We start from the raw sequence: 25,377 nt of genomic DNA, 5'->3' as shown, positions 1-25,377 counted from the left end.
ATTAATGTTATTAGTGATAAATTTTTACATTACATCGTTTTGCATTTGTTTGGATTATAAAAATAAGTAGATTCACATTGCGGGTGTGGGTTTTGGTTGGGTACTGTGCTCGCTGCTGACCACTTGATACTTCTCCGATCTTCACCTTCACCGACTGCACTCTTATCCCTACCTAACTAAATTTTAAACCTTTTTTTATTGATAATTGATATTGTTCTGCTAAATCCTTCAGCGTGTTAGAGAAATTTCGTTATCATACCTCTCGCTCTTACTTCAACCGCATACAAATTCGCTATGAATTTTTTGCATGTTATTGGGTTGACCGTCGTAGAGCTTGTTCACTTTAGTTGTGTGTTGTTGTGTGTGTTTCTCATTTTGTCCAACAGAATAATCAAAAGCTGCTTCGGGGATATAATAAGGCTCTAGTTTTATTTTTAAAATTTTCTCTTACAAAGTTAATGGATCTTTACTAGACATTTTTCTATGTACTTTCTATTTCTAGTTTTTGATCATTATCGTTGGTTAAATTACATCGATTTTAAAGCACGACTTTCTTAAACTATTAGTAACATCAATGATCCGACATAATTATTTGACAATTTTTTAAGAGTTATTCTGACTGTTTTTATGTAATAAATATTTAGTAAGGTTTTATCTCGTACAATGACATAATTATAGTCGTTTTAAGAGACAATCAGAATTTCGTATGAAATGTGTTATTTAAGTAACCATGGTGTTATATAAGCCAAATGTTATAAGCTGTATCATATACATTTTGTATAAATATCTAAATCACTAAAGTTAATGAAATGAACCCTGTATATGAATTAAAATTCTACAATTGTAATAAGAAGAAGACTTTTATTTTTGTAATTCGATCAACTAAGCGTGGATGAACGTAAATAAATATAATTCTAATAAAATATAATAAATAAGTTTAGTGCAACAACAAAAAAAATAAATATTTATTACTTAGAATGGTCTTTGCTAAACCTCCCGAAAAGTCTAGACATTGATGAAACGTACATTTAAATATGTATTTTTGCACATGACATTGTGTAAGATTAGTGATACAATCGATAATATTAAAAAAATCTGTTAAACATCGTCCGTTTGTCACGTGAAAATCATTATTACACTAATGCCGAGTATGTTTACTAAATGATCTTTAATATAATAATATGTCTTATTGACTTTACTTTGAATTTTTATGCGGATAAATTTAAACTTGATTTAATTTTCGAAATGTGTTTAAATTGAATTTTAAAAAGTATAATAGTTGTAAAAGTCCTGTTTTTTGAAATAGGGTAAATAGTTGGTATTGGGGTGGCATGCGATTATCATCAACTGTATCCTGGTGCGGTTACACGGCCCTTCCTGCCCCCGTCTCCCGGTCGATGTACTCTATTCCCATTACGTTGCTGTTATAATAAGCATGCCTTAAGCTCCACGTCAAGATTGCGCCTTTGTATATGTCTATTTTTTTTATTTCAACGTGCCTGTTAACACTTTCTGGCAAGGTTTTTGTCGACGAAGTTGTTTTTAGAATGTGGACAAGTGTCAACCGACGTGTAGAATTGAATTTCCGAGCTCCGCTTTTGAATGCCTCCGCAGCGCCGTCAGCGTTTTTTAATGAAAATTGTATTCAGGTCAAGCGCGACGAATCTGGGTTGGTTTTGAGGTTACGTTCCTTGGTAGTACGCGCAATAGGTGAGATTCGGTTATCAGAAAACAGTCGAGGCAGCGTCCGCAGCATTATATAATAACTGCATGTACATTGTCCCGACAGGACTGAAGGACCCGGGGAGTACGAAGTGCTTTTCCGAAGTCGACAGACAAATCGGCAGGACGAGCGAGTTAATCGATCTGGCGTTATCCGGATCGGTAATTCCGTGATTTACAGCGAAGAGGGTTTGTTTACCGGGGCGGGGCTCTCAGCTGACGGTCGATACTTGGCGCCCGGCGCGCAGGCGCGGAGCTATCGAGCCCACTCGGGCCGCCGCCGCCGTCGCAGGCCGACGCTATGCATGCCGGGACTTAGCGGGTCCACACGCGCGGGCCTCATGGGCACCGTGCTGAGTTTTAGTCCGCGCGAGCGGCGCCCGCCCGCCGCAGCGGCGCCCGACCGCGCTCCTCTCGCCTACTCCTACGAGCGGCTCAACAACGCGAAGAACAGGGAAAATCGTGACGCCCCGCGCGACGAGCGCCGCGCCACCCTCGACGACGCCGCCAAGATCATCTCCGAGAAGACGGCCCTCGAGAAGAATCTAAAGAAGCACTCTCTTTTCATAAACGCACTCTCCTGGAAGAGGTTCTCCACAGCGAACAATAATAAGAAGAAGCTGGAATGCAAGAGCAAGAGCGTTGCGACGTTCAGGGCCCCGCTGGCGGACAATGCGCCACTGGACCGCAACAAGAACGCGCAGGTCGCGCGGCCACCGCCCGCGCCGCCGGACCTGCTGCGCGCCAACGCGCTCAACAACAACGTCTGCGAGAAGCCACCACCGCCACGCAAGACCGTCATCCAAGCCTCCACCTCCGAGCTCCTCAAGTGCCTCGGCATGTTCCTGCATGCGCGCTGCCATCGCCTGCGCGATTTCCAGGCCGGCGACGCCGTCATGTGGCTTCGCACCGTCGATCGCTCGCTGCTGCTGCAGGGCTGGCAGGTGATACTCGCACTTACACCTTCTTAACATACTATAATATTATAATACTTTTAAAAGTTTCTGCATCTCCTTTCACATAATTAATATTATTACATGTGCAGTGACCAAGAGTTAAAAAAGTATTCTGTTTACGCTCACAAGCCGCGTCTGAATAAAATAATATCTTCACTACTAAAAAAAAGAGAAAGAAAATGTCTAAGTAATCTTTTTTTTATTGCAAAGAAATCTTCATGTGAAAATCCGGAATATGTGTGATATTATCCATTTTGATTTGGGTCTCATCATGTCAGATCATCATTATGTCTGTTGATGCCCAGTACAAGGTTAGATCTCCCTCCGGAGATAGCCGCGATACCGATCTTGCGTTGCCCGCGTCCAGGGAATTCCCGCGACCTTAAGTCGTATATATCTTAATAAATATGGTTATTAAAAAGAAACAAATCACAATGTAGTATTAAAATATTTCAAAACATTTACTAGCAATACTCTTAAAATTGCTAGTAGTATGAACAAAAGAAAAAAAGAAAGAAGTAACATATCGTAAATTTTTTTTTAAATTTACTTCAACATAAATTTAATTCCGAGAACTGTTTAATGTATCATGTTTTATACTTTAAGCACAGTAATAACTTAAGTAGACAGTTGATAGCACCGTTGAAACCAATAAAGTTGCGGAGAATTAGAATCAATACAGTATCTATTAGACGCAGAAGATTTCGTAATGTTTTATGCAACAATAGATACTCGCGCATTGTAGAGATTATTAAAAGAATCACGTGTTATATTACATTTATTTGTATTTATATATAAATAAGAATGAATCTGGAAATATAAATAACGAAACATGTATTTACAGGGTGATTGCTTGACGCTTGTAAGGAGTAAACAGTATAGGTTGTTTGCAGTTAATTAATGTATTTTACACTTTTTCAAAAAATCATTTGTTATAGGCATAATAAATAACTTAATAAGGTAACAGAAAGTGTTGTCTAAATTCAGAAGACGCATTAAAATTAATTTTTGTTTACCATTTGTCTTTGTACTGCTCGAAGTAATATGCCTATCGCGTCGTAATAAAAAAGTATATTTCACAGTGATCAGAATGGTATAAAATAGGTATAAGCTTTTTGATGACTTTTATAAATATAACCAATCATTCTGTATGTATAGAAATATTATTTTTAATCGTAATAAGATATCGGAAATCTTAAACAGATGCAAAAAATTTTAGGCTCCATTTCAAGCGTCGTCTCATTGCAGCCAAATAGAGTAAAAGTCGCAGAGCAATTTAGAAATGTTGCCCGCAGTGATATTTCATATTGCGGATGCGAATATTTTTAGATATATCGCTTCACGTATTTCAATGGAAATTTTCTTATATTTAACATTTATTCAGTTTTCATTAATTTTATTTGGTATACTTATTTGCGGTATTTTATTGTCTATATTTTTAAATAATTCCATGTTTATTTTTTTAAAAAAATCATCGATATTATTGGTTACAAGTTTTATCGATATTATAAATCGATTAGAGGAGTTTGATGTCAATATATTATATTTATTGAACTTTGATTCCGATGACAATTATTCGTTATCTGTCAACCAATCTATTCCAAACCTTTGTTTCCGTTGATAGTAGTTATATTAAAAATTGTATGAAGCATTAATATTTCTTGTGTGTTTCAACTTATATATCTTATATATTCTATCTATGTATAATTTAAATTCATACATGAAAGCATTAAATGTCGTAGTATCTTGCAATTGACATTAATTAATTATGTATTTATGTATTCCAATTATATATCTAATATTCGATAATAGAGAGTGCATTTGGGAACTAATCCGCAAGATTATTGCATATGATTTTTTATTAGTGCATTCGAATACGAAAGTATGATACGTCGGTAATTAATATCGATTTTAAATACCTTAATAAAAAGCTTGTACACGTTTTCCATATACAATGATCATTTTAGTAATTATTTAATTTTCATGCTCTATGTTTCAAAGCTTTTCAAAGCACTGAAAACGGGTTTACCGCGCACAACTTTATATGTGTAACTAACTTTGACGCATTATTTTTTAGAAATATAAAACTTTGCTGATGTTTGTCGTTTGATGACTTAGTGAACGAAAGTATTTCGATGAAATACAAAAGTACGGAGACTATTTTATATAACAGCCTTGTGATTTTCCTTTGGCCCGAACTCAAGACTCTTAAAGAGAGAGAGAGAGATACAGAAGGCAAGAGAGAGGGAGAGAGAGAGAAAGTATGAGTAATCTGCTGCGAAAGCTATGTAATTGTTAAAAACCCAAAAGGTTTCCTCACAATGGCCATGCGACTTATTTCAGTTATTCAACTATCGTTAACGTAAATATACTGGGTATATCTTATAACTAAAGATTTCAACGAAACTAATTTCTTTGTTTATTTCATTGTTATTTTATAAAATTAGGTTCTCTCACAGATGGTACTATTTACTACAATATAAAGTGTATTCACTAATTCAGAATAAATCGCATAACGAATTAAATTTATATACAAAAACAATGAGCAGGGATAGCCCAAGGGTAGAGGATTGAGACTTGCGATCGTAGGTCGCGGGTTCAATTCGCAGAATATAATCTGATATACTTCACAATTCATGCATTAATTATATAGGATTGTCGCTCACAAAGAAGTTTCCAGAGGACGGTTAGGATCGTCCTCTGCGTACCATGCCGGATTTTTATGGCGAACTTGCATACCAAGTGTGGCTTTTATGGTATATTCCCATATAGATATCTTAAGGGAAGATCTATGCCTTACAGTAGATGGGCTGTATCGATGCCTGTTGGCAAAATACTAATCGTATTATTTATACTACTATTTAAAGTTTATACACTAATTTAGGATAAGTTGCACAACCAATTACAAGCATAATTAAATAAAAAACATATAAACAGTAAGTAACACAAGATAAAAAATTAAATTAAATTGGACAATACAAATGCATAGCAGAAAGAACTCTTCGATATTTCGATTTTATTGATTTTATTGTTATACTAGCGATTAGGACGTAATTCAGTGAGACAGACATTGAGACGGCGATGATTCGAAGAATCAAAGTCAGAGAATGTCAATAGAACAACTACATTTATTTCTCTTTATTATTCTTGTATAATTATTTATTTAGACTCATAAATAAGAAAATACTTTATAAAAAAATGTTAAAATATTATTTATTTCATAAAACGCGTTATGGAATAATACTTATTTGCCTTATATTGCTGTTAGTAAAATGTTATTGATTTCGATATGATTTTAGGTTATGCTAATGATCCAACTATCGACTGGTCATTGCAAAAAATTAAGAAAGATTTTGAGCGCAACTCAAAACATACCTAATTACTAAGATTTTCACCTGTTAAACGAGTTAATTTTTATAATGAGCACAAGGGTTACTGATCATTTTATTTGGGCCAGTGAAATATAAATGTGGTCCTTATAGTGATTGAGTTTATTTGCGTTTTATATTATTGATAACGAATTTATTATTATAATTATAATTTTACGTAACTGACTCTGATAGAAAGCTTTGTTCTAGGTGTGAAACATTATAACCGCGTATTTATTACTACTAGCCGTCTATAAAAAAGGGTTTATTTTTCTATGCTTCCCATTCAGGCCTATTGAAAGCAAGTAGTTTTTCGCCGTGAAAATAGAAAGATATATCGCAGTGAGTGGTCACGGTTATTAGTATTATATGGATAACTGTGTGCTAGTTAAGAAAGGACCAATATCTAGCCACCTCCGCACATGCAGTGGTTGTCGTGCATGAAAGTGCACTGCCCGCCAGCCCGCTCGTAAATGCGCATGCGACAGACAATGCCAACTACACAACCGCCACCGTAAATTCACTCAACACCGAGTCGGTGTTTAGCACTAATCTGTGTAACAACTCCTGAAGATGCCCCGTGGAGGGGTGAAACACGTGTTGAGTGTACCCACATAGGAATAAATGATATAAATAGTATGCAAAGATAATCTTTTTCTTTTAAGGATTCCTTCTAAGCCATCTCTAGCTTTGCTCTCTCGTGTACAATGTAGCAAGCACATTTTGACATAGCGCATACGGAATGATTTAAAAAAAAATTCTGTGTAAATAATCTGACACCGTATTGCCCAATACGTTATTTATAATAATACAAAAATCTTACGCAACTTGAACATCCTTTTGAATAATTAATTAATTATCAATTACATGGTACTGTTCTGGTAAAAATCAACATCATGATCAGTGATCATACATACCAAAACATTTAAATTTTTTATCACTACTAATAATATTTTTACTACATTATTGAAGCACCTTAACCATTGTGAAAGCTCGTAACGTATGTATGTTATAATATATAACATATCTTCAATAAGTACCAAAACTAGAAGTAATACTGTAATTATTACAGTTTTGCTTCTATTGTTCGAGCGCATTAGTTCGATTTAGAGATTGTTAATTAAAATTCTATTATATTAACCTACAACAAAACACTCTAATCAAATTAATCAGAAATTTAAATTAAAAATATCACCTGATTACTCCGTCCGAAATAAAATTGCGAGAATTGTAGTAAAAAACAACCCCTTTTTCTCCAAACGAACTACAAAGTTAATTAAAATACGTCTACTATTCTTACTGTTTATTTTCAGAAATAATTGTTATTTATTACTTAGCTACTGAAACAATAATTAAAGGGGACCATCAAATACGCGTTCTTTTTTAATTCTATGAGCTTAGACAATTAGAAATTTGTCAATGTTAGTTACAATTTTTTTTGCTCATAGCAAAAACAACATAACGCCATCAACTAACATAACGCCAAAGCACAGATCAACAATGATCGTAGTAGCAATGGATTGAATAGTGTCACCAGAGTGCATTATTTTTAGAAAGCTATTATTGTTAAATTTTCTAGTCCCCCATTGTTTTCAGGAGAAAATATATTATAACATCATTGTATATAATGTAAATTTAATTAATAATTTTTATCGAAACCGTATATTCAAATACAAAGTATTGGAAAACTTCAAGCTTTTTAATTGAAAATCTATTTAAAACTTTCATTACTTATAAAAGTTAATACAAAGAAACGAACGTTTTCGTTATGTTACCTTGTACATAGTGTTATGCGTTGTTAAAAGTACAATACCGAAAAAATAAAACGACATAAAAGAAAAAAATTGCAGCATTTGTAAAATCTTGAGTTTCTTTTTAATTTAAGCGGATACTTTAGGAGCAGTGGTAGTCTATATATTTTTGGGAGAGAACTATGCCTTGTCTATGAGCTGAAACGACGAGGCAGCTCTCTTTCGAATGAGATCGTTTTATTTCAGTATCAATGGTAATCCTATTTTTCCCACTAAATAGTGATCAATAACTGTCTCTAGAATCCAATCTGTAACAAGTGCAACTATTAATCAATTAATTAAATCACTCGTTTTGCACATTGCGTAATGGTGAACCGAATATATCATTGGTATTCTCTGTCAGCAATCTAAGAAGGCGTAGAGATATAACAAGTAGCCAGTTGTGTAAATTTAGTGGAAAAAATATTTAATCATATAATAGCAATTTGTTACGCTATACGTGATAAATACAAACTTATTATTTATTTAATAGTAACCACATGTATAAATAGGGGTATATAATATATATGTAATTTATACTTAATCTCAATCGATAGACACCTATCTTCAATCACCCTGGATAAAGATATCACTTTAAAACTCTATTGGAATACGAAAAGTTAATAAATAAAATAAAATAAAACTTCTGACAGTAAAACGTAGCAGGAATAAATAGTAAATAATAATTAAATTTCATCATCGTCACATCAGCTGACAAATGACCGCTGCAAGGCATAACCTTTTCCCAAAGATCGCTATGATGAACGTCAAGCGACTTTCCGCGATCCATATCGTTGGTGCACTCTGCGTCTAATTACACATACATTTACAAGCACTACATAATACGCAATTAAAGAAAAGTTATGATTTTTCCGGCTATAGCTTCCGAAGCACTTTTTTATTACTAAACAATTAAGACGAACACTTTACCTGTAATGGACTGCGAAATATATAACCTTATATTTAAATAAGGCAGCTCTGTGTTTAAAAGATACATCATTTTTCTTAATAGAAAATGTCACCTGCTTTTTGGTAAAAATTCTACCCTTGTTATTATAAGTTACTGACTGTACCCGGCTGACCTTGTTTTGCTAAATTACCTTGGGTTTCGTTGACTAGCTTGTACTTTTCATTTTAACACTTCATACACTTTACATTATATTTGTTTGTTTAAATAAACTTTTTCACTCTTCACACGTGTAATTATATTAATTAACGTATGCCTTCAATTAAAAGTCTGGCGAGGACGGCCATCAAATATGTATAATAATATCAACATACTATTTGTAGTTATAATTACTGTCAGTCAACTCACCGAAAAAAAATTATTAATTATACATACCAGTTTTCATTGCGATTGATTGTAAGGAATGAAAATTAATACATAAGTCGCAGCGCGATCTTATGATGTGTTTCAACAGTGGAAATAGTATACAGAGTTGATTTATTATAGGTGTAAAAGCTTTAAAGGGAAGAACGTATATTGTAAAAAAAATTAATTTTTTTTAATTCGGATTACTTCATATTACTTATACTAATTAACGCATAGTAACCAAAGGCACTGACGTACCTGGAAGAATTGCTCATTCGGAGTGACGGTCTGCGCTCGTGCAACGTTGGAGGCAAAAGGTTTTCTAGTGGCGACCTTAAGTTGGTAGTCGCGGTATGGATAGGCCTATTACTTGGTGGAACGATGACACAAGGTTACGCTATATGTGGGTTGTGTAAGACCAGACATCATGGCGAGGAGGGAGGCCTGTCTTTCAGAGTCCGTTTATCGGCTGATATTATGGTGAAAATTAATTATTATTTACTATATGTAACTACAGCCATTATACTGCCAGAATTTATCGCCTCCGGCATTCTAAGGGTTGTAGTATACTCATTTAATATTGTATGTTTTGACATCTATACCTAATTACCCAGTATAAACATTATCCATAAAATTATATATATTTATATATATATATATATAATTTATATATATATATATATATATATATATATGTGTACATTTCTATGTTCATGATGATAATTAAAATAGTTTTCAAGTTAAAAAAAATTCATTTACAAACACTTTATGCGTATAATATATATAGATAAAACTATGCTCAAATTCTTCAGCTCGAAAATGGTATCTTAAATGTAAAACCAATGATGAGTCATTTATATTCCCCTTCATAAAACCAAAGTAAATCATTTTAAAGATATCATCGGAGACGCTTAATGCCGGGGACTTAGACAAATAAATAAACAAGGGGACAAAGTTTACTGTTGTGCACCTTAATGGATCTATAACTTGACTGTATGTTGCGTCTCGGCAAGGGAGGATTCCGTATTTTTATATGAATACTAGTTATTTTACAGGATTTTTGTTCGAATAAACATTGTTTTAACCGGCGACGCAATGCGGTGCCCGTCAGCGTTGTGTTAATAGCTCCACGCTCATAAAACTATTGTTTACTCTTTCATTGGATCAAGTAAAAACATTATCATATGTTGAATAAATAATTTGTAAATATAGGTAATTGTTTATCAATGAATATTGATACGTAAATTATTTTCCTATAGTAATTAAGCCTGTATACTTTTCGATCTATATTTTTTTCAAGTACGTTTTATATTTTTTAAAATATATAACGTTTTAGACATAATTTTGATTTTTATTTATTTTTATCTTTATATTTTTTAGTATCATTGATCAGAACCCCTTTTCGGGTACAGGCTTCCTCCAGTTTTTCCCAGACTTTACTATCTATAGCTTTTTTATTCTATTCACTTACTGCTATTGCTTGTATTTCGTCTATCCATCTTTTTCTGGGGCGCCCTCTTTTCCTTTTTTCCTTTTCTATCTGTGGGAGATACACCATAATCACCACTCTCGACAGGTGGGTTGGCAATCACAGTATGGTATTATGATATGCAGAGGCCGCTCCTACCTATCCTCTGGAAACTTGTATGTGAGCGGTGGCAATCCTATATAATTAATACACGAAGTGTGAATTTTATATAAGACGGTATCCCGGGAATCGATCTGAAGGTCGCCGACCTCCTTCAGAACAGTTTATCAACATGCTTTAGGCCCACGGGTGGCAAATTTGTAAATTCTGATCTGGTGTTACCAACATCGTAGTAGTGCTCAATGGGAAAGCGCATGGAGGTAGGGACTGAGGACAAAAGTATGTTAAAGAAACAGAGCGGTCGATACTCCTTCCGTCTCACCTCTTGCTTTCCTAAGGCGGGGTACAGCGGTTGCGGTAACACTATATCATGCATAGTAGCATTTATCCAAGCCATTTATTTATTCCATTGTATAACTGTTTTCGTAACGAAAATAAATTTAGTTTTACTAAACATTAACTTCTTTTGACATTGTTATTACGTTTATATTCTATTCGTTATCCACGTAGTTTAAAATCCGCAATTTATATTGAGAAGAATCTCCGGTTAATTCTATTGAGGTAGTTATGTAAAGCAAATAGCCGGTACTGCGGTATCGTTGCCAGAATTTTATCATGTTGCGGATGCGAGTAGTTGCCGATACCGCTAAAGTACTGCGAATATTTTAATGGTTACATTAGTTTATCCTTTGAATATTCGATCGTATGTTATTACAATATTAAGTAGAATAGTTAATTAGAGATAGATTTTTAGATTTGACTATATAGTGCCAACTGAATTATTATCATTTCAGCCATAATACATCCAAAGCTTGACATAGACCTCTCGCGTAGATTTTCAAGAGGACCGATTTAAGGCGGTATATTCAGCATCTCTGGTGAAGTGAAAGATGCTGTCCTCTGTTTCAGCAATCTACATTCTAGAATAAGGCCTCAACAGTTATCTGTTCGGCACGCTATTTCGGTTGACCACGGACACTTATGAAACTTCCATGATATTAAATAATATATATATTTTTTAAGACAGATACGCGCCAAAAAAATAGCGGTAAAACCTGGACCCTTGGTGTTTTACGAAAACAACGTACATTACTTTAATTTTCATTACATTATGCGTTATATCTTGTGATGTAAAATACCTGTTTTAGTCCAAAAACACCCACTGCAAAGTATAGACTATATAGGTATTCATGGGAGGATATATCATAATCGTCCCTCTTGGTAGGCTGGCTGGCGGTCGTAGTTTAGTATTATAACACGCAGGGATCGCTGCTGTCCATACTTAGAAAACTATGTAATAAATGTACGACGTGTGAATTATATAAGACTGTATCCCTGAAATCAACCCCTCCATCTCAGGTTTCAGTCCTTTACTGCTGTGCTATCTCTGCTCAACGTCATATTAATGGTTGTTAATCATGTACATGTATTTATTTATTTTTTTCCTTTCGGTGTATATTATAGAGACTATTTACAATAACGATTGACCTAACAAGAATGGCGTACACTCCAGTCCGTCAGCGTACGAATTCAAATCGGCGTTCGAATTTGATCGTATTCAAATTCGAATGCCGATTTGAATTCGAACAAGCGATGAATAAATTAAAAAGTATTGATGACGGTAGTGGCCAGTAAAGTTCTATTATGGAGAGTTTCTTTTCGATTTATTTCTTTATTAGTCTATGAAACGTAACAGTAGACAGAGTATTTAGTGAAATTATTGTCTATCACTCTGTTTTTACTATTTTTATATAATCAGTACTAGTAAAAAAGAATGTACAGGGATATTTTTGTACGTATAAAAGCTGTAAAGTATACATGATAAAATTATAATGTATAAATAAAATGAATAAGACCTATACAAAAATTAGTGGTTTCAGAAATAGTAACATAATGATAATAGAATAAGAGGAAGCTTTGACAAAATTCAGATTACTTTATTTTACATTACTACATATCAAAATTAATTTTAATACAACATATCAAAATAATTTAAAATTAAGTTTTGGAAAATAAATCAATGTTACATATTTGAGAGTCATAACTTTATACAGTGTGATCGGAAATAGGTGTCAGTTTTAAAACTTTTACGCCTATAAACAATCATTCTGTATTTACAAAAAAGATACTTACTATTTATTATCAAATCTAACCGTTACTCTAAAATTTAACAGAGAGAGAAGAGAACTTATTTCGCTAATGAATTTGATATACATCGATAAGGAGTTGTAAATAAGTTACCGGCTATAAATAAAGCGTGCGTCAGAACAGCCTGTGTAAGCGCTTCGTTGGGCAATATTATTTATATCAGAGGGCTCCGTTTTCAGGACGTTGCGACAGAACCGCTTTTGAAATCGCGGTGCATTTGTAAGCCTTCCGTACTGCCTTGTTCGATCGGTTAAATGGAAAATTTTATTATAGCTGTTTTAGTTGCTATCCGAAAATAACTGTTGAGAAATTGGGTCAAGAATCTTGCTTAACAAGTTATTTATTTATACATACTTAAGGAAATAGATGGCCTAGCGGTTCGGCAAGTCAAAAAGGCAGTACGCACTCCACGCGCATAAATAGTGGCCGAGTCTTGAGGTTCTGACGTGTAGACGTGAGACTGGTTATATATGTAAAGACAAAGGGTTGAATGTGAAGCTCATTTATCACCAAAAGGCTTTTATTTGTAGCGTTTCTATATAAAGTGATAACTAGAAAATTATATTTACATTAGAATGCTTTAGGCCAATAGGTTCTGGTAGTATAATTTGCATAGACAGTAAATATAATTATTTTTATATGTGGCAATAAAATTATTTTAATTATTATTACGTTATTTATAATTTCAGAAACCATTGATTTAAGTACATGGTGTACCATAATTAATAACTATGAAAGGGACTAATATATAGCTACTTCCGCTATGCAGCAGTAGTCGTGCAATGAAGTGCACCGCCCGCCAGCCCGCTGATAAATGCGCGTGCGGTAAACAATGCGAAACACAACTACCACCGTTAATCTACTCCAGACGTGTTTCATCCCTCCACGGGGCATCCTCAGGAGATGTTACCATACTTACATCTATATATAAGTAGCTATATATTAGTTCCTTTCTTAGTTAGGATGGACTTCCACAAGATAACGCCAGAATCTATCAAATACCATAAATAATAAACAGTAAATGAGCTATACATTCAAGTCTTTAAAGCTTTTACATCTATAATAAATCCACCTTTTATAATATTATATTTTCATTGTTGTAACATGTCACGAGATGGCGCTACGACCTATGTATTACTAGTATGTACATTTAATGAATTTGTTCAGTAAGTTGGATGACAGTAAATATAATTAAAAGTAGCATATTATTATTCATATTTGATAGCCGTGCTCGCTATAGTTTTAATTAAAGGCATACATTATTCTTTTATTAACGCATTTGCATAATAAAAAAGGTTAATTAAGCATAAAAATGTAATGTAAAATTCAGAAATGTTAAAATGAGAAGTTAAAATTTGTTAATGAAAATTATGGTTAATAATTAGCGCGACAAGTTTTGCAAGGTACAGTCAGTAACTTATCTAATAGGAGTAGAATGTTTACCAACAAAATGGTGACACTTACTATTAAGATAAATGATGTGTCAGTCTATCTTTTTTACACAGGGCTGTCTTACTTGTATATATAAGATAATATATTTCGAAGCCCATTTTACAGCTAAAAGTTTCATCTTAATAACTTAGTGATATATAAGCGGTTCAAGTTCGAAATCTATGGTAATAATTAGCTCAAGAAGGTCTGTTAGATACTGCTAGTATTATTTAGAGTTATATATACAGGGCGATAGGAAATAGGTGTAAAAAGGTTTAAAGCGCTTTGTTGACAAAAAAGCTATACATTTATCCCTTTAAGGCTTTACATATATAAACAATCTCACGTCTACACTTCAGAACCTCAAGGCTCCTGTGGCCACCGTTTTTGCGCGTCGCCTGTGCACCGCCTTTTCAACTTGCCGACCCGCTAGGCTATCTATTTTCTTGAAAGTTGATGGCGTATCTTACTATTAAAAATACTCGGAAAACTGTTTACTTTTCTGTCTTATGATGTAGCAAGATAAATGTATAGCCGACATAAAGTGCAATCATTACTGTGTGATTAAAATTACGTAGTTAGTATAGAATGAATTAAAGTTAAACCGTAAATGTTTTAATTGTATTTAAAATTAATTATACCTTCTATTCAGCCTGTATTTTTCTTTTTCTATAGAACTTAAAAGTATAGTCCAACTGGCGTTAAAAGGTTCTCGTGTCCTTGTACTCTGTTATAGTATGAGAATGTCAACTTGAAACTGGATACAAAAGCACACAATACATTAGGAAAATACTATTCTTTGAACAAAGTGAAACGTCTTAGTATTACGTTACTTCATACTATTTTATTTGATATACGGATAGCTATTATATTATTTATATGCAAATATATACTATATCTTCATTTCAGTGAGTCATAGATTTAAACACAAGTAATATCGGATTCGCGAAACAGCGCCATGATTGCGCCAGTGTGTTAGATTTACTCATTTCGCAGAATGAACAAAACGACTGTCACATGATACGGAGCAGAAGAGCTTTTGTACCTACTCCTGCAGTAGAGGCAGATTTGTGAAGGGAGTAAATTGTCGGTATTGCGTCGTCCTCCACCCTCTCTTCCTTCTGCGTCCATGCGACTGAAGTGCGACCTCACAATGCGAATGTTCCGATGGTAGGACTAAGTAAGATAATCATCCTCTGTACCCAAAATATGGTTGGTGATAGTCAATGATTAGTTTCTCCGCAGAAGGCTGAGAAGGCTCAGTATTTATGGATACACGGTGTTTTGGTCTCCTTTGACTCTGTGTGATAGATCCAGGGAGTCTGTTTCAAGTGATACCTAGAGATCGCGAGAATGTCGGTGCGCAAGGCTCCAGCGCGTGTTTACTTGGGAGAGGTGTTGCGCTTGCCGGTCCGTGGATTTTATCTCCTCCAAAGCAGGGCTGCGTGGTCAGCTGTTGGTGGGGGAGGTGCGGATGTATGAAAGTTACCGGAGCCATATAATCACTATATTACATGGCTCCTGTGTTTGGAGAAATATCGCGGACTTTTACTCAATGCAAGTCTGACATTCCTTGTTCGTGGTATGTGAAGGCATTCCGAGACGTTAAGAAACTAGACCGTACTAAATAAGATCACGCTTGTAGGAGTAGAATAAATGAAAAATTCAAAAGAAATATTTATTATATCGAAAAGGCTTTATTAAAAACTTTTGAAAAATTAAGATATTGAAATGACGTAAATTTAAATTTGAATTTATATACAGACCATTGCTAAAGTTGGAATATTGATACTCGGTAGTTACTTTTTGACGCTAATTTTACTATTTTTTTTCTGTTTTAAATCGTTTACTTATCACGTGAAAATCAGTGTGAGGCTAATCTCAATTGATCGGTTTTCAATCAAATATTCCCTACTTAAATCCAATAATATAATTTCACAGTTAATTCTTCATTTATTTTCATTTTTTCGAAGAAGTGTGTATGCGAAGAAAAATTAGGTCACATGGCATTTCATAAAATTAATTCAACTTTACAGCGGCGGTACGCGGTCTAGCTTCATTTTATATTTTGCGATTCTTTTCGTCGGAAAATTTTTGAAGCCAAGTGAAGGGCTTGAACAACGTTAACAGCGTTACATTTTGTTCTATTTATAAAACATCACGCTTTAAATTGCTGTGAATAAAACCTGACTTACTTTATTTAATATCTGTTGATTTATAAGTTTTCTTTAATGAAAGTTAATTATTCGATATCGTCGAGTCGAGTCGAGTTTCTATGGGCGTTACGTACGCTTTCAAAATAGAATTCCTCAGGTAGATTTAAAAAAGTTGCATAGAAGGTTTGCGTGCTAAAGTTTCCTAAATTATTAATAGCTTAATAGAAAATAACACCTCGGTAATATATAATTAGGGAATATAGTTTAAAATAATACAGTCCCGTTAAGTTTCTTTTGCCTGTTCTCCTCAAATCGGAGGCATATCACCCGAACAGATGGTAGACTTAACTTGATCTCAACAAAAGTTGTAATCCATAGAATGTTGAATAATAAATTTTAAAATAACAATATTAATTTTAGGGAAAATCATCTTTAACTTACAAAAATATTGTAGGTTAAGATTACAAATAAATTCAATAAAATTCATAAACAATGCGTAGCAGCAATGACAAAAATTAACGCATTGACGTCTCGATCTGTAAAAATAAGAGAAAAAAATTGCTTCATATTATTAAAGAATACATATATTACTACGAAAAAGAATTGAATATGTATGTAAATAGAAAAATAGTCAAATGTGTTTACTAAGTGAAACATTGGAGAATCGCTCTATCAATTCGGTTATAATTTTTTCTTTTTTTTTCTTGGCACGAGGAAAATTATTATAGAGAGCACAACATTGCGAGTAAAATGTTCCTGGCCGAAAAAGATTTGATGTAAAAAAAATGAAACGTAATCTAAGTAATCGTATATCATAAAGTATTAAAATGTAAACGCTATTTTACAATAGTCTTTTGTACGAAATAAAATACATATTTTTAAAAGTGATCGTTAAATTGAAGATATTAAATCTGATCTAAATCTAAAAATAAAATAATATTAGATAAACTAATCTTTATTTTTTTTAGTTATTCCATTGCACTGTAACAGGCATAAAACTTTTAACAGCTAGATTAAAAAAAAACCAACACATTATTTACGATCTAAATGTTAGACGCAAAAGTTACCGTTGTAACAGTATTAATCGTTACAGTTGTTCCTAACAATTAGTCGAGTAATTACGTTGATGGAGTAAGTTCTTGGAAAACTACTCAATCCACAACCTACAAAGTCATTTATGAATCACGTTTAAACCTTTCCACGTTTTATGTGCATGTACAGCTAATAAAAATTAAGACGTCTTAGATCGGGACTGCTAATACACAGAGTGATCGGTTATGGACGTAAAAGCTATAAAAGGGTCAAACTAATTAATGTATACCCTGTACAAAAATCAAAGGGTTCATTATTGTACTACAGTAAAAAAAGCAATTTCCACATTCGGGTTACTACTTATTAAAATCATTTATTGTTTACTATCCGTCCTTGCAGACGTTTATTGTTGGAAGATATTAGAATTTCGCAATCAAATGTATTAAATTAATAATTTGACATATTTCATAGCGATCAATTTATTCAGAGTGATCGGTAAATGGTGTAAAAGCTTTAAAGGTTTTTTTAATGGACTCAGGCGTATTTTGCGGAAGTCCATCCTAAGTAAGAAAAGGACCAATATTAAGCCACTTCCGCACATGCAGTGAGTGGTAGTCGTGCAAAAAAGTGCACCGCCCGCCAGCCCGCTGATAAATGCGCATGCGGAGTCACTCGGACTCTGTGTTTGGCACTAATCGGTGTAACATAACTCCTGAAGATGCCCCGTGGAAGGGTGAAACACGTGTAGAGTGGTTTAACGGTGGTAGTTGTGTAGTTCGCATTGTTTGCCGCATGCGCATTTATCAGCGGGCTGGCGGACGGTGCACTTTGTTGCACGATTACCACTGCATGTGCGGAAGTGGCTTAATATTGGTTCTTTTCTTGCTTTAAAGATTGTTGATAAATATACATTTTCAAATATTTTACAACTTTGACCAATCATACTGTATAAACAACTCTATATTTCTTAATGTTTAAGATAGATACAAACTAGATTGAGTTTTGATGCAGTTAAAGTTAAGTAATAGTTTGTTGTACACGGGTCGGGTCTGACTCTAGAGTTCGGTGTGACTCTATTTCCACCATCATATAAAATATTTGCCCGGAGATCTGTTCTTATCTTTAAAGCAATCGTTATACGAATATTCTAAATACAAATAATGTCATTACTACTAAAATTATCTATTTAAATAAATCTTATTTAGTCTTAGTACGTGACATTATGTAATGTCAGGGAGGGCTTCAAAGTTGCATTTATATTTTTTTCCAACAAAGAGACTATTATTTTATAAGTAAATAACATTTACGACTAACATATATCATATTCTTTAAGAGATGCAGCTATTTTTACTGTTCCCAACGTACTAGAATTAGGAAATTCAGTTACTTATATTTGATTTCATCGACTCCATATGAAGACGAGGACTCTACACAATAATTTATTACGAGTCTTCAGTTATTTTGGTTACATCGCTGCCAGACAACAAGACAATTTTAACTAACTAAAAGGGAAAATAGATGGTAAAAGATCACATGGACGACCACCTAGCCGGTCTGATCTAATCAAGTCAATAACTAGACTTCCTATTGCTACTGTCCAGTGGAATTGTGAAGATAAGATGACTTCGAAACAGCTTATCAGTGATTCCGTTGAGGGGTTTTGAGACACAATGATCAATAATGAAGAAACGATTGAGAAGAATATATGATTTGTTATTCATTGTCATAATTTTAGTTGTGGGATTTCTATGGCTAGTCATAAGCCTCCCCAACAGATTTCCAATAGAACCGGTTTGAAACAACCTGGGTATAGCGTCGTTTATCCACCTTGTAGGTGGACGTCGTTGTTCCTGAAACCGTAGTCCTCTCCATGGCTGGCTAAGTTATTGTGAGCTTGCTGATGAGGCCGGGAGTGACATACTAAGTTTCAATACCGCATAAGTCATCACAGGTAACACACATCGGTCGTAGTCAAACTCTTATCTGTTTTTTCCTATACGTTTCACGCTCAGTTGAATGAAAATTTTTTTATTATATAATCTCAGACTCAATGTATAACTGTAAGCAAAGCTTATTAGTGTAAAAATAAGTAAGGTAAGATATGAACGGAAAATATAATTAAAAGGGATAAAAGAATATCCGAGGAATAAAAATAGAAAGCTTAATAGACATTAAGGTGGAAGAAAGATAACGATGTAAATAATAGAATACTGTATATGAGTTATAATTGTTATAGTAATAAAAATAATAATAAAAATAACAATAATATTAATAATAGTAATAATAATAATAAATTTTATTTCAGAATCAAGTGAGTCCTTAGAATATAAGTCAGTTAGTAACAAAATTTACTAAAAGGCTATATTAGTTGAATTGTATGACATACTAATGTCATACAATTTAACTATCACACAATTCGTCTAATATAAAAACTTACATAAGATATTTTTTGTGGTGATAGAAACCACTGCCTTATACATCACGCGCGATCACAGTTTAAATTTAATTGCTACTATTGCGTAGTCTGTCTCACGCACTACCTGCTTGACATCTTAAAATTGCGCAGTAATCGGGAATAATATAAATAATATCCCTTTGCACCCAAACGGGATAAGTACGAGACGCCTTCAAAAACGGGGGCTATAAAAATTAAAAGAGTAAAGGTTATTAACCTTTATAGTACAGTACCTAAGAATATGTTTAGCGTTTAGCTCTCTGTGTTAAAGGATGTGTTGTGAGACGACTTTCTCACACGAATGTACTCGTCCAAGAGTCGTTTGCGTCGGCTTTAGAAAAGCTTAGCAGCTTTGCCGCACTCTGCCTACTGAACGAGATTGCGTCTTACAAAGTCTTGTAAACTTCATGTATAACAGGCGTTGATACTTACATTTTATATTTATAATTTTCTCTGTTCATTTATTCACATACGTTTATTTACAGTTAACATTTTTGTATGCCTGAAGAGCTCTCTTTGATAGAGCCTAGAATCAGATTGAGCTACTCTCTATAACGTATACTCTATAACGGTATTTTTCAACATAAACAAACGGAGGTACCAAACGTTTCCTTATTTTTTATTTAATAAAAAACACGTAACACAGTAAACTCTCGGGAACGACAATATCATTGAAAAATTATATATCCTTGATTGGATAGAGAGCAATGATTTTATTTTTTTTTCTTTATTTTTAAAACGTTGCTCTTATTTATTTATCTATTTACTTTATTGGAGATAAACAGTAAAAAAAGGCAGTAAGAAAGTATAAACTTTAAAACTTAGAAATATAAAATTAGTTACAATTGTTACCTTATAACTATCTCACTAAGAACATTTAATGGTTTATGGTCAAACAATGATAAAACAATTAAAAACATTACTAAACATGGATCAAAGATCCAGCGCATTCTGCATATCACACCGCAATATATATATATATATTTGCCTATGTATATATATATTATATATATATATATATATATATATATATATATATATATATAATATATATATACATAGGCAAATGATATATATATATCATTTGCCTAATGAGAATACGCGCATATGATTGCGAGCTTAATAAAAAAAGGCTGTGTACTAATATAGGCGCGTGATACTTCTTTGGCATCATTAAAAAGTAGTTTTTAATTACATGCAAATAATTAATTACAATAAAATAATACTAGACTAGAAAAGGATAGACATCACAGTCAATAAAGTCCAGTTTAAATTTAAAAAATTAAACAATAAATACAAATTTTGAATTTAAGTTTATATATTAATTTCATTAATTTTTTATTATTTTCTTAAATCAATATTCTCTTTACATTTTCATCATAAAGTTTTAATTAAATTTGTTCACTTATTATTTATTTGATTCAATAATAAATATTTTAAAATAAATTTATAATTTTAAGTTTTATTTTAATTTTTATAAGAATTTTATTTTAATTTATGCCTTTATTTTGCCAATATTAAATTACCAATAATAAATATTTAACTATAATAATTTAATAATATTTAGTATTATTATATTAAATAATATAACCAGTGATATATACGGTTAGTTAACCTCAATTATATTGGAGCACTTGAAAAAATATTTGCACAATTTTTTTCACCAATTTTTCCGAATAATAAATAACAAAAAATTAAAAAACTAAAATATTCAAATTAATTATATTGAATAGTGATAATTATATACAGTAATGATCTACAGAATATAATTTATCAACACATATATAAACCGCACTTGTATGAAACTAAATCACATCATGTAAAGCGTCTAAAGAAGTATAATAACTTTAAAAGTATAAATAGCAAATTATTTTAATGTTAAAATTATCTTGAGCTTAATTATCTTTGAGAATTAAACTAATACTTCAGTACTCTAAGAGACTCGGTATATACAAAATTACTCTCTGACTCGGTATTCACAAAAAAAATAAAACAAGATTTTAAGTTCACGGACTCTTTCGCTCCGTGAACTCAGTTCAGATGAAGCTGTAAAAGCCTTCGGGCGAGCATCAACATCTACAACATCTAACTCCTTAATTTTGTCTTCAAAAAGCTTACAAATCGTTCATGAGTGTGAGTGTACCCACATATTCAAATAAAATTCCATAAGATATCTAAGACCTTTCTTTTCTTAATTGATCGAAATGCGTGGAACTTTGTGACTCATTTACATGATTGATTTTATAATGTACACATAAGAAATTGTTCATTTTCATTTAAAAGAGTAAATATTGGTCTTCAGGATCGATTTTATCGGCATAAAAGCATTCCGAGCCGGTGGTATCTTACAACTTATTATGTTAAAATTATCGACAGTTGAAAACGTCATGTAAATGCCGACTTAAATAAAGATATTTTGAATTTTTTCATGATTAAAAAAAAAACAAAGTAAATTTAAATTCATTTTAATTCATTGAAGCAAGTTCATGTTCACTTCGCTAATACAATATAAGTACACCTACGTATATTACACCTACGTAGAACGATGTAGAACGTGCTACGCTCGTTCTACGAAGTGTTGACGACTTCACTTAAATTCGCAACTCCTACACGTATTTTAACTGTAACAGTCTATAAATAAATATGTCTACAGAGGTGTATTATAATAGATTTTTTTTAATGAGAAAAAAACTCTTATTTCACTAACAATTTACTTTTTGGCATGCGACTGTACAATGTACTTACCTGTTATATTGTTCTTAACGTATTTAACTGCAATTTAAGTTTATTTAAGCAAGTTAACATATCATTTATGTGTCATATTTTTAAATCTTAATTAAAAATAATGACAGACATTACAAACACAAGTAATAAAAATAAACTCGTAACGCCAAAATTTTGTCTTAAAAAGTTAACAAATTTTTCATGGGTCTGATTGTACACATTTATAATAAAGTTCCACAAGATATCTTAGTTTTAAATAAAAATTAGTTGATATAAATGTGTGGAACTTGGTATAATAATACATTTACATGTATGATTCTAACATATAAAATATTGTTAAATTTCATTTAAAAGAGTAATTTATGAGTTTCTGGCCGACTCTTCTAAGCACATCAACATTACAAGCCGGTGGTAGCTTACTACTTATAATTTAAAATTATTGACGATTCAAAAGTGCTTGTAAATTTCTACTTGAATAGAGATATTTTAAATTTGAATTTGAAATAAAAGTGTACTCATCGTTAGCGTGTATAAAAATATTTTTCACAGTGTACAAAATAACAAATGTAAATAAAAAAGCGTAACATATAAAAGGGATGAATGTGTATAGGGGTCATTTGCAGTTATTTAACGTATGGTACAACCTATCACAAATTTTATATATATATATATATATACATACATATACATATATATATATACACATATATCTGTGTGTGTATATATATATAAACAATCCAAATACATTATAAAAGGGGATAGGACACAAGCGATTGGCGATTAGTTTGTAGGAGTGGTCGTAGTACGGTAGCTTCTTGTGCTTCGGTAGTTCGTCGGTTGTATCTTGATCTTCAGTTGCTTCTTCAAGTGTTGACCGCACCTCCGCTAGCCCTTATAATGAGCGCGGAGACTCTCAACAGCGCGATGCAGATTTTCGTTGCGTCTACTGTGGCGCCATCTGTCATGTATCTGTTTCACTGCCGCCGCCGCCATGCGATTGACGGTCACGTGGGTAAGAGCTTGGTGTTTGAGTGGCGCGCGATAAGCACGCCACATCACTCCCCCGCCCAGACCGTAACTATGGTCTGGGCGGGGGAGTGAAGTGGCGTATGGTATTTTTTTCCCAAAATCTTTATTTTCTCATGGACATGTTTCACAACTATTAACCTGCTTTTCATTTTGTTCGCTTCGTCCGCGTCTCTAATCGTAGCGGTTCATTCAATATGGACGGGTTACCTGGAGTGGTGTGGGATGTTGAAAAATCGATACGTCTACGTGCTTTAGTGTTGGGGTGAAGGCAATTTATTTAGCTACGAGCTCTGACGTGCTACTAAAATATTGATGCTGGGGGACTGAAGTGTGGCATGTTACTTTGTTTATTAAACAGCTTTGCAAGAGAATCTTCCGACTCTTACGACACTATCGCATTTCACATCAATATTAAGTAAAAGTTTTTTTATTTTATTTAATTACAGTTGCTGTATTATTATGTTATTATTTAAGAATAAAGCACAAAATGAAAATCTACAAATAGTACTAATATTTACCAAAATGTTGTTTATAATAAGAAAGTAATATTTAAGTTTGGTATAAGAGGTATACGCGGGATTTTTTTTTAATATTTTTAATTAATTTTATATAGTTATTGTGTTAAAACCATAAGTATTAAAAAGAACCACAGAATATATTCTATATTTTAAAAAAAGATTAGAATCTTTAATAAAAAAAAAAACATTTTTTTTCGTGTGCATAATACAAAACAGAAGAGTATCATTCCTCACATATTCTTCATGAATTCAATTCCAAAGCAATGGAAGGACTTTATCTATCTTGTTTGTAATTATCTCAACACTGATTTCTGCCAGCCAGTTAGCAATGCTCTATTAAGATTCACAGTTGCCGCTGTTAATCAACTTACGGAACATATAACACGTAAGTGGCAGGAAAAAATAAACTATAAATAGACTAAACTAAATTCAGTAATAAAAAAGGTTCAATGAAAATACGGTTATTAATTAATATTGTAATACAAAATTATGAACCCTTTGTATCATCGTATTTGTACTTGACGCCTTAACAGTGAAATAATAAAAAATATAATATACAATGATAGTGGAATAATAATGAAACCTATAATATACAATGATATAAACACAATGAAGTTTATCGCATTTATCATAGGTTTTCAACACTAAAGTATACCGCTTTTAAAAAATATATTCCACGCCACTTCTTATTTTTTATTTACAAGCTAGAGACGTGTAATAAGAATTCCTAGGATGTACCTCGCAGGTGTATGGTATGATACTCGGGGCTGATGACCCGCGTGGTAGATACCTTTTTTTTGGTTTCGAAGGGTATGTGGGATTCCTATTCCTCTGCGAGCTGTGGGGGATAGCGGTATCTCCCGGTCAGAGATCCATCCATCCCAACCCGGGCGTGGTAGATATCTTTACTGACTAAACTTTCTAATAGCCAAACATTATATAAGGATTTTTGGTAGTGTTATTTTATTAAAACACTTCTAGTATTTCGTAACACTTCCTCATTTGCTTTTGGATTTGCCCCTAGTGGGCGATACCGCCGCCGTAGGTAGATAGGATACTTAGGCTATCCTGGTTAGGCAGCCTCCTTCAAAGACATTTTTGTAATCATTTTCAGATTAAAACTTAAAGCACATTATTAAAATGAGCTA

The 25,377-nt window shown here is 32.9% G+C and overlaps 1 protein-coding gene across 1 annotated transcript in view; it reads left to right on the top strand.

Annotated features, from left to right (window-relative positions):
- The first annotated feature begins 2,027 nt into the window (after positions 1 to 2,027).
- The window catches only part of Cdk5alpha (Cdk5 activator-like protein), a 37,805-nt gene continuing 14,455 nt past the window's right edge, over positions 2,028 to 25,377 (top strand). Inside the window, exon 1 of the mRNA XM_068761883.1 lies at positions 2,028 to 2,666. Coding sequence (XP_068617984.1) covers positions 2,028 to 2,666 — 639 coding nt within the window. The remainder of the gene's footprint in view (positions 2,667 to 25,377) is intronic.

Source organism: Battus philenor, unplaced genomic scaffold (genome assembly GCF_028537555.1).
Source record: "Battus philenor isolate CCGP_79_NKW_IND1 unplaced genomic scaffold, ilBatPhil1.0.hap1 SCAF_15, whole genome shotgun sequence".
NCBI lineage: Eukaryota > Metazoa > Arthropoda > Insecta > Lepidoptera > Papilionidae > Battus > Battus philenor.
Note: the sequence above shows the minus strand (reverse complement) of the source record. Positions and strands in the feature narration are given on the sequence as shown.